The 11884-nt window shown below is 39.6% G+C and overlaps 1 protein-coding gene across 3 annotated transcripts in view; it reads right to left on the minus strand.

Moving 5' to 3' along the window:
- The window catches only part of Magi3 (membrane associated guanylate kinase, WW and PDZ domain containing 3), a 193708-nt gene extending 182064 nt beyond the window's left edge, over positions 1-11644 (minus strand). For all 3 annotated transcript variants that reach the window (XM_051198763.1, XM_051198762.1, XM_051198764.1), the window contains exon 1: positions 11169-11644. In XM_051198763.1, coding sequence (XP_051054720.1) covers positions 11169-11490 — 322 coding nt within the window. In that variant the 5' untranslated portion in view covers positions 11491-11644. The remainder of the gene's footprint in view (positions 1-11168) is intronic.
- Between the last annotated feature and the right edge of the window lie 240 nt (positions 11645-11884).

Raw genomic sequence — 11884 nt, forward strand, 5'->3', positions numbered from 1 at the left:
AGAGAAGCGTGGGAGAAACAATCTGAGTAAAGAGAAAACAAAGCTGGAGAGATGAGCAGGGAGAACAGGCAGCGGATCAAAAACAGCAGAGAGGCTCAGTCTGTGAACTGCAGAGAGTCAAATCTGTGGTCTGAACTGTAAGAATTCCTAAAGGCACAGGCTGGAGGTACAACAGTGTTCTACAACACCCAGTACCCTCCAACTCTCCAAGCTGTGAAGCTTACGGTATGTGTACAGAAAGAAAAAGGAACTCTATGTACAAAGAGCTATAATCACTTTGTGATGCTTATGATCATAAAACTTAAAAAAATATATGTAGTATTTCTTAAGAGCTTGATTTCATGCTAATTTAAATGTATTAGTTCTATACCATATTACCCTGAAGGTAACCTGATCTAATGTGATCTCCAAAAGTACAAGGACTTGAACTGTGGACCAAATACTAATACTTAAAAGCCGTAAATGCTTCTCTCTGGAAATTATTTACAGGATCAGATTTCTCCCTTACTTCTTCAGCATCTTCAACTTTATCCTTACCACCCCCCAAAAAAAAATTTGAAGCCAAATTTATACAGCATCTTCATAAGAAAGCACATAACCATAAAGAAACAAAATAAAATTCCAAACTTTTTCATGAAAGCTGGTACAGAAAGTCAAATAGAGTTGAATCTCTAGAAGAACTTTAGGATGACTCTAGAATGATTCTGACCTTGAGAAAAGGAGTGTGTGACAGGTCCTTCTCCCCAGTGTTCTGCTATTAACAATACTCAGCTCTGCATATAAATACCCAGTCACAGGCATCAAGAAGTCACCGCAATGTGACTAGATGTTCCACTCCAAGTAGTGAAGGTGACAGCAGTAGTGGCTGTGTGATCTCCTTGACCATAGTTAGAGTGGTATTTTCTTGCCACCATTTTCACAGGCAACTTCTCATTGGCTATTTACCTGACGGGCAGAAGTGGCAGCTCTCGTGGTGGGTTGCAAGGCGCCCTGGAAATCAATTATCAGAGGCTCAGCTTCAAGTTCAGCCCTCTGTCCTTTCAGCAAGGCTAAATTCCTATATTGTATCTTTCTGTTTCCTGTACTGGTCCCTGGCATGCACTACAAAGGAGTATGTAACTGTTAGCTGTAGTTAAGATTTTCTTTCACATACAAACCACCATTCAAGGTCTCACCATTCCCATTGATAATACCTGATGAATATTCTTCCCAGAACTGCCACTTCAACCCCCTACCTTCAGCTTTGCCTCACACAGGTAAATTCTGATCTCATATACAGCCAGCTCTCCATGGTCTGAGCTATGTGCCAGTCCTGCACCCACGAGGAGCACAATCTTTCCTTTCAGTTATATCACTATCCATTATAGACAAGTAAGCTTAAGCCAAAAGTACCCTGATGGTTCACCTCTCACTCTCCCCTGAAAATTCCCAGCCAGAAAACTTACTTTTCCTTACCATATGCCCTGTTTACTCAGAAGCAAAAAGTACAAGTGTGGCCAAGTGGATAACAAATAACATTAAGAGTCTACACACAGTAGTAACTGGAAGGAATTTGACTAAAAGCATTATGAACAATTTCTTTGATAAAAGAAATTTTCTCAATGCTGAAACAACTTTAAAAAAACTACTTGGATACTCAACTGTTATGTCACTACAGCAGTATGTCAGGCTAAAAATGCCCTGAAAACTTATGACACACAATAAATTATTTCATGTGCTCCAACTTCTGGGTTACCACTGCATCTAGCCACACTAATGAATACAGATAGCCTCAACAAAATGGTCTAGCACAAAACACTTAGTTCTAAAATAATACAGATTCCTTAAGGAATCTCAAGTTTTCATCAAATTTGTATGTGAATTCTTATACCAGAAACCAAAATAATAACAGGAATGAGATGATCTGGGTTCTAGTACACTGTCACTGCTAAGATTCAACTCCTTTATCTTTAGACCCAGGGTACTGATTGGATTGATGTAGTTCCTTCCAGGTGATGATGACCTTTAAGCCCAAACAAAAAACTTAACAGCACAAAGAACAGGGCGCAATGACACCACAGGCTGCTTTGAACTGCCTCTTCAAAGGGTTCATCTTAATGCAGAGTGAGTACTTTCAGCCTGCAGGAGAGGTCTGCTCAAATACATTAACTAATTCTTCTATCTAGACTGGATACGTTTTATTAAGCAAAATATACTTTGAAAAGAGTCTGCATACTTATTAAAGACTATTAATTTCAAAACTTATTCAATCCTATGTTCATTCTAACATTTTCTAGATTATCAGTCTCAGGATAACCTACATAATAAATTTTATAGCATGAGGACTGGAAATATGGAAAAGTACTAATTCCAGTATCAAATATACAACTGTCTCAAGTAGGTTCTCTAAAAGTATCCAGGTTTTCAATGTAACTGCTTAAACCATTCACTTCTAAATGTAACAATAATTTAACCTAATTTCCTATTTGATTAATAATCCTTATGAATAACTCTTCAGTTTAGCTAAACAAATTAAACTGTACTATCACAAACTTTCTTTAGAAACAGAATCAAACAATGAATCTTTTACTTTAGTATTTGCACAATGTTTTACTATATTTAACACCCACTCAATTCAAAACTGTAGGGAAAAGCAGCTTTATTCAGACATAATAAACTAATACTCTAGCCAGTAAATAAAAATGGAAGGTGTAACAATGCTCCTGTTCATAGTCCTCCCTATGAGAACTTTAATCTCTCTGAACCTCAGTTTCCTTGTGTATAAAGGGATGCAATTCCTATTTCCTTTACAGGAAGATATGAATGCCACCATTTATGTATTTATAAACCCTATCAGATAGCAGTTAGTATGCCATGACAAGGTCTAAGGGCAGAAGAAAACAACGCTGCAATACTGTAATTAGAATATAAAACAGTATTAAAGACCGTATATAATTAAAATAATTTTTAAAAACCGTGTAAAGTGAGCACCCATTCCTTCCTCTCTTAGGCTCTCCACTCTTTCTTGAAGTTATCTCCATTTCCCAGTAGAAGCAGAGGAAAAGTAAATTGGACAAGAGATCGCATTTTATTCTGCAATGTCACAAATTGCTATTTGGTTATTAAAAGGTACCACTTTACATATTAATTTAAGTAGTGTTTCTAAGTTAGGAGTTAGGTTCACCTATGTATAACTTCTATGAGATCATACTTTAAAAAGTAAAATCAGGAAACTATCTTACAGTTGCTACTGCAACCATGATGAAACACCATGACCAGAAGCAACTTGGGAAGCAAAGGTTTTTTGGACTTACATTTCCACATCACCATTCATCACTGACGGAAGTCAGGACAGGAACTCAAACAGAGCAGGAACCTAGAAGCAGGAGCTAATGCAGAAGCCATAGAGGATTGCTGCTTACTGGCTTGCTCCCCATGGCTTTCTCAGGCTGCTTTCTTAAAACCCAGGACCACCAGTCCAGGAATGATCTCACAGAGAATGGGCTAGGTCCTCCCCATCAATCACTAATTAGGAAAATGTCCTACTGCTAGGCCTTAGAAAGGCATTTTCTCAATTGAAGTTTCCGTCTTTCAGATAACTGTAGTTTGTGTCCAGTTGGCATAAAATTAGCCAGTACAGGAACCTTTAGAAATAATTCAATAATGATACTATCTCAATTTGTGTCTAAAAAGACCATGGCTTTAAAAGCAAAACATCAAGAAATTTAGAATTTAATTTTCAAAATGAATAACAATATAAACCTTTAAAACTTCACTTTTGAACTAGATTTACAATCATTTTCTCATTACCAAAGTTATTAAATGATCCTCAAAAGTATTCCATCTACTTTAGAACAAGAAGCACTGCTATTATTTTTGTTTTTAAGTGAGAACACTTATAAGCAGTATGTCTCAATTGAATATATCCAAACATCAGCACCTCAATTTTCTAAGCAACTAAATGTTTAATTTTTTTTTTAATTGCAGGAAACCAGGTGCAGTTAGAGGCTAACCTAGTCTACATAGTGAGTTCCTGGCCAGCCAGGGCTAAATGATGAGGTACTGTTTCAAAAGGGGGCCAGAGATCTGGAGAGAGTACTAAGTGGTTAAGAACACTGATAACCAAATTCAGTTCCCAGCACCCACATAGCAGCTCATAACTTTCTATAATTTCAGTCCTAGGGGAAATCTGACACCCTCTTCTGGTCTCTTTAACACCAGGCATGCAGCATGGTGCACAGAAAAACATACAGACAAAACACTAATCCACATAAAAATAACTTTTATAATTTATTTCTATTTTATATGCATTGGTGTTTTGCCTTCATGTATGTCTGTGTGAGGGTGCTGTACCCCTGGAACTGGAGTCACAAACATTTGAAAGCTGCCATGTGGGTGCTATGAATCAATCACAAGTCCTCTGGATGAGCAGTCAGTTCTCTTAACAATTGAACCTTCCCTCCACTCCCAAAATAATGTTTCTTTAATTACTTTGTGTGTGTGTGTGTGTGTGTGTGTGTGTGTGTGTGTGTGTGTGTGTGTGTACACAAAGCCAACTACATGTGTGTAGCTGTCAGAGGACAATTTAAGGGGGAGCTGGCTCTTTCTACCATTTAGGTCCCAGGGATCAAATTCACAGGCTTGTTGGTAATCGATTATACCAGCTGAGCCATCTCACCAGCCAAACATCTAAATTTTTATATAAAAGCAGTTTTCAGATGTAAAAACATCGAATGCAATAACATTTGAGTAAAATATTTGATAAAAATCAGTCTCAGCTTTGTTCTACAGCATATATGTGGTTTTCGTTTGTTTTTTAAATTTGTTTTATATCAACTAGGTCCAGCTGTTGGGCTTCAAAGTAGAAGATATTAAGTGTTTTAAAAGAGGCTACATCCTATGTTGTCTGCTTAGCATTCCTTCCTTTGAGACACTCACTTCTCTCCCATTCTTGGTTTCTGCTTTAGTGATATTGTCCCTGTCCCTGTCCAATCACTGCACTCCACTGCCCTCTCTTTATAGCAATGGCTCAAAGAGAGGAGCACAGAGTATATCAAAGTCCCTCCATGTTTTGTGATTTGACACCATAAGAAAAGATGAGAAGCTTTAATGACTCTTATTTTCCAGTCTGTCTTGTTGCTATGTGAATTAAGTTTTATTTTTTGTTATGTTGTTCTTGGGTTTTTTTTTTCTGTTTTGTTTTTGTTTTTTGTCTTCTGCTGAGATCTTAGCCATTTATCACAAGTTTCCTGTGCATAATTAGTTTGGATAATGAGTTTGGATGATTAGGTCCAAACAGCAGTATTTCTCTGGAACTACTCTATCTATTCAAGCACAGTTTTAAAAGTTATTTTATCCAAAGGAAAAAAAATCAAAGCTATTCTATTTAAGTTTAGAAAATAAAGTACCAAAGCTATTCTATTTAAGTTTAGAAAATAAAGTATTTGCTAATAAAAACTTGTTTTCTTCCCTTAATGAATTTTCTAATCATAAAGCTAGTTTAATAAATATCATGTCCAGTAAAATCCAATTTTTATAGGCATAGGTATAGCCAGCCCCAAGTTTTATGAAAAGAAAATAATTATATGTTTAAAACTCTCTGCAAAAACAAAACAACAACAACAACAAAAAAAAGAAAACAGTAATAACAAAGAGGGTAAAACACCAGAATTGTTTAGTAGATAAGTTACTATTCATACTGCAAATCCAAGACATTAAGAAGGTGTCTTAGTTAGGGTTTCTGCTGCTATGATAAAACCCCAAACAACTTCAGAAGGGAAGGGGTTATTTCAGTTTACAGTTCTATAGCACAATTCACCACTGAGGGGAAGTCAGGACAGGAACCTGGAGTAGGAACTGATGCAGAAGTGATAAGGGAGTGCTGCTTACTGGTCTGCTCATCCCTGATAGCTCAGTTTGCTTTCCTACACTGCCCAGGATCAGCAGTCTGGAGGTGGCACTGACCTCAGTGAGCTGGGCCCTCCCACATCAATCTCCAATCAAGAAAATGTACCACAGGCTTTCCCACTGGCCAATCTGATGAGGCATTTTTTTCAACTGAGATTACCTCTGCCCAAGTGACTCCAACTTTTGTCAAATTGGCATAAAACCCTAACTAAGGTCTCTCTCTCTTTCTCTCTCTCCTCCTCTCCTTGTTTAATCCCAACACTTTAATCCCAACACTTGGGAGACAGAGGAAGTCAGATCTCTGAGTTTGAGGCCAACCTGGCCTATAGAGTGAATTCCAGGGTAGCCAGGGCTACACAGAGAAACACTGTCTCAAAAAAAAAAAAAAAAAAAAAAAAAAAGAAAAGAAAAAATTAATAAAAAAGAAAGAAAAAGTGAAGTTATGGCACACAGGCACACATTTTTACTCTCAGGAGTTAGGGCAGGAGAACTTCCCACAATTTCAAGGCCAGCCAGGGATACACAGCAAGAAAAAGCCTGTCAAGAGAAGGAAGAGAATGGAAGAGGAAGAAGGAAAGGAGGATGAGGATGGGAAGAAACTATTCTCCTAAACAGTCTTAAACCACAAAATACTGAGAACCCACAAAATTTTCAAATGGACTTGGGAAGATTACAGACTAAAGACACTATATGGCATTATTCACCTAAAGATTAGGCACTAACCTTATAAATCAGATAAACAAATTTTGATGTTTACCACGAATTTACATAAATTAGAGAATAAACTTCTAAAAACAACTAAAATATCATAGCAAGTAGTTTTATAAAGTATCCCCCACAGAGGAAAAATAACACGTATTTCCAGAAATACAATGAAATTCAGTTTTAGCAATGATCTGAAACAAAACAAAGTGATCTGAAAATTAAAGGGTCAAATATTAAATGTGTGTTTGTAACAAAACAGCAAGAAATTAAAGAATTTCTAAAAAAAAAAAAAATCACCTAGGAAAGACTGTCTAAAGGGGAATGTGTTGACTAGATTTATGTCCACTTGGCACAAGCTACAGTCAATTGAGGAACTCTCAACTGAGAAAACAGCTGCATAAAAATCAGGCTGTAGGCAAGCCTGTAGGGCATTTTCTTAATTGGTGATTGACTGGGGAGGCCCCAGCCCATGGAGGGTGGTACAATCCCTGAGATGTCCATCTTGGATTCTGTAAGAAAGCAGGCTGAGCAAGCCATGAAGATCAAGCCAGTAAGCAGCACTCATCCATGGTCTCTGCATCAGCTGTCTCCAGGTTCCTGCCTTGTTTGAGTTCCAGACCAGATTTCCTTAGGTAATAAATCAGGTGATTTGGAAGTGTAAGCCAAATAAACCCTACCCTTCCCAAGTTGCTTTAGCCATGGTGTTTCATCAGGGCAATGGTAACTCTAAGATAGGGTTACTGTCTCCAACAAAAAGATTGCCTCACCTAATCTCTAGTTCCGAAGTCTGTCTGTCTCTCTGTCTCTGTCTCTCTCTCTTTCTCTCTCTCCTCTCTCTCCTTGTTTGAATATTAAGCCACTTAAGCAAAATTCAATGATATCCCAACTTACCCACTAACTAAAAACTAACAAAAAGATCCAAGAGTTGAGAAGTAAAGCAGAGTTCTTATTATTTGCATTATCATACACATTCCTTATTTTACAGCATCCAGTGAAGCTTCTTCACTTTAGTGAATTTATTTCTAGGGGTGAGTCATTTTAACAAAATTAATCCCTGAGTAGTGGTGACCATTTTTACCTGAATTTAATTAACATGCTACAAACTGATTCAAATTAGTTGTTAAACACACAGTTAACTGCATTAAACACAATGTTTCCTGTGATTTGCATCTCTAGATACTGTAGTAAAGGTAGTCCAATGTACTGTGTGCATAATAAAGCAGCACACAATGATTTCACGTACTTACAGTCTATAATGCAATACTTAATCTTTACCTAGAATAAAATTTGTGAAATTTACAACTGATGAAATATTTACAGGTGTCTAAGAAGCAAATACTTATTGTGTTCTAAAACACTACACATTCACAGTTAAGGGAATTTTAGAACAATATTAACTAATTATCATAGTAACCCAAATAAAAATTGTTTAAGAATATAACCTAACGTAAAATCACAGTCATTTGTGTTAGAAACAGGACTATACCATAAAAAGTTTCACCAATGGTCCAAAGTTCAGAAGTTCAAATTCAAATGACAACTTTTCTCTTGAAAAAAAAAAACAGTAACAAAACAAAAACAAAAACCATCAATCATAATTAAGAAACTGGTGACTAATTGGGCCAAGCAATACATGGGACTAAAGATTTACCTATAAATGTTAAAGTATTGATTGCTAAGTACTATATTAACACTGAAACACTAACCCTAATTCAGAGAAGGATACAAATTTTAAAGAGCTCTTTTCAATTAACCACTAAAAACTATAACAAATGAAAATAAACAACACTAAATCAAAAGTGAAGAGAATCTGAAAGAAGTTATCCCTGTATTAACAGCATTGGCAGGGAGGGCTCCCCTGAGCATCTCCAGAATGGGGGGAAAAATGCTGGAGTAAGGAAGTAGGGCTGCTGCAGCCATGTCTACAGCCCAGCTCATCCTAGAAGACAGTATGAGATCATTCCTCATCAGCATGACATCTTACAGAAATGACATTTTCCACATTTTACTTTGTCACTGTCTTAGCTTCTGGATGACTATCAAGAACGCAGTTTTATGAACAGTTACCAGTCAAAGGTGCTATATCTACTGTATAATGCTTTAAATTAAAAATCCATCTCTTTCACAGACTTTAGATAAAATGGGAGTGGGGGCAGGGCAACTTTCTCTTTAGAACACCTTACACTGTATTTTCATGCTTTTCTAAACAAATCACAACCATACAGTATCCAGGATCTTCTGGAGATAAACTTGTGCTGTTTTTAACCAAATACAAAGTTCTGCAAATAATCTCTTCAGGTTCTTAATTTCTAGTGCTTAAAGCTTGTGTTTAACCTACAAAATCCTTGGTGTTTTATTACAAATGCTGCTTTTAAGCAAAGCCATTTAAGAAAGTCGTTTAATATACTACCTAACAAATATTTTTCATTATAATTTTATATAATTGCTTAGAACAGTTTCAAATCTAAAATGACACAGAAATAGTAGTATCCACTACAAATTAACAATGCTGAGCACATTTTTTAAAGCAAGCATAACATTCAGAACTGTTAGTAATAAGATGTGTTGCAGCCATTGATACCTGTTATTTCCTTTATTTTGGCTAAATATTTAAATTAGGACAAGGTCTTTGGTTGCCAAGAAAGCAAAATTTTACTAGTACAAAAATGCTGACTATATTATGGGGCACAGAAGATCTGATCAATAGTTAACTAACACTAGTGTATAACAACTCTCTAAATCCTTAAGTATTTTCTCCCAATTTAGTGTGAAAGTTGAAATGTGTACAACATGTAAATCAGATTAGTATTTATTAAGGAGCCACCTCTCTTAGTCTTTTTAAAGAGCCACAATGATCTGGAATATACCAGCTTCCTCAACAACCTATCAACTTTATGGCTGCTTTTTAAACAGTTATTGTCTCAGTAATGCCCGAAGTGACCAAAACAAAACAGAGCAATGATGCACATGTTCTTATCATTTGCTGGCTCATGGGGATTATTTATCTAAGTCTGTGGTTCTCAACCTTCCTAATGCTGTGACCCTTTAAATACAGCTCATGTTGTGGCGACCCCCAGCCATAAAATTATTTCATTGCTACTTCATAACTGTAATCTTGCTATTATAAATCATAATGTAAATACCTGACATGCAGTATAGCTTATATTCATACAACCCCCAGGGGTCAAGACCTACAGGTTGAGAACCAGTGATCTAAGTGGCTAGTAAATGTTTCCTGTATAATCTTTTTAGTATTACAAACAGTAACCAACAGGCCAAAATACAGCTCCAAAAGTCTTCCCTCAACCCTTTACATGTGGTTGTAGAAGAGTTAAGAATCTTACAATCCTCAAAACCATAAAAAGGTTGTTTGTAGTCTGACAAAGTTCTAAAAATGAACAGAAAAAAAAACTCACAAAAACACAAATCATAAAATGGATATGATAGAATAGGAAAGAGCCTTCGTTTAAGTCAGTAAGACTTAAGCACACAATACACATATATTGCCTCAAACCATCAGTTGCAATTAGCTCAAGGACTACTAAAGAGATAGTCCTAAAGTGAGCTAAAGAAGAGGAAGAAAAGAGAGAACATATTAAATTTTCTAGAAATGTCTAGCATTTTGTAGTGAAAGGGAAAGACCAAAATCTAGCCCACACCCCATGTTCAGTAGAAACAATTTGATTTCTTATAACAATAATTAATCACAATTCTCTTGTCTACAACTATCTCAGAAGCCAGAACCACATTTTACCAACACTGAAAGGGCCAACAATGTTCTCACTTACACATTTGTAAGAAAACTTACTACATACGACCAGACCAGACTGAACGCAGTCTGATCAATGCTTTCCAACTAGTGAGTATGCCATAAGCGTAACGTGCTTTGCACCACATTTTACGAGCATCAAAGATACCAGAGCAACACGGATTCTTTTTTTTACCCAAAGCTTCAAGAAATTCTGGAGATCTGAAAGCTTTACAAAAGCATTTCCTAGGTTGGAGCACCTAGGTCTTCCTTCCAAACCCTGACTACACAACAGCTTTGCTACCACATACCACACGTTGTACCTCATTGGTACTCAGACACCTGAGCCACCTAGACCCACAGAGTTGGATTGTCAGCTCCCAGACGTCTGCGGTTGTGCACGACGCACCGGGCCAGCTGAGCTGTCCCTGGAGCTTTCGGTGATAACCTCGGCACTCGATTCAGCGACAAGTCTCCATAGTTAAGCCCTTTCTCCCCGTTAGAAGACACAGAACCGTTCCAAAAAGGACTACCATTCTAGGACCTTCCCCACAAAGGGGGGGGGGGCAGAAAAGGGATGGCCTTCTCTAGGCAAAAAATAAAATAAATAAATAAATAAAAAGATACAAATGCCAATAGAAACTCTGCGGTGGGAGACCGAGCTGGATTAAGGAAGCCAGCTTCTAGTTGCAATTCCCTGACAGCCTACACAGCTGTCCAACCGAGCTCAGTTTTACCAGCCACAAAATGGGAAACCCGGGCACCGCCTCCTCCCCCTCCCCTCGGAGTCGGGACCAAGGGGACGCGGGTCCCCAAGGCGACAGCGCACCTGGCTTCACGGTCTTCAGACGGATGGGCTCGCGGAAGTGGCGGATGACAGCCAGGGTGTCCCGGTTGGTGAGCCCACTGACCGGCGTCCCGTTCACCTCCAGCAGCACATCGCCCGGACTGGGCGCCTTGCCCGAGACCACGCAGCAGGTGCCTCCGCCGCCACCAGGCTCGTCGCGGAGCCGCCCCAGGTAGGGAAACTCGCCGCGCTCGGCGCCGCCGCGGATCTCCGCGCCCAAGTCGCCCGGGGGCCCGGCCCAGGACACCGCACACTCCTGCACCTTGCTGAGCCAGTGCTTCTTCTTCTTCAACGTCTTCGACATCCCGACCTCCGCTGCACCATGGGGAGCCCCCGCGCGGGCGGCCGCGGTGCCGCTCCGGGCCCCGCGCACAGCCCAGCCAGAGGGGCCACGCCGCTGACCCCCCGCCTCAGCCCGCCGGCCGCGCGCCGCCGCGGGCCGCCCCTCACGCGGGCAGCCGAGGAGAGCCGGAGGGAGCGCGCGCCCCGCGGGCGGCGCCGGCGGGGTCTCCGGGCGGGGTCAGAGCCGACGGCCGGGGCTCGGCGCCCGCGCGGCGGGAAAGGCTGAGGCGAAGGGGCGGGAGCCGAGGGAGCAGCTGGAACGCGGAGCTCCGTCCGGGACGCGCGCACGGAGCTCGGTCGCCCGCTCGCTCGAGCGCGGCCGCTGCGGAGCGGGAGCGACGAGACCAACGCCTGCC

Source organism: Phodopus roborovskii, unplaced genomic scaffold (genome assembly GCF_943737965.1).
Source record: "Phodopus roborovskii unplaced genomic scaffold, PHOROB, whole genome shotgun sequence".
In the NCBI taxonomy this organism is placed as follows: Eukaryota; Metazoa; Chordata; class Mammalia; order Rodentia; family Cricetidae; genus Phodopus; species Phodopus roborovskii.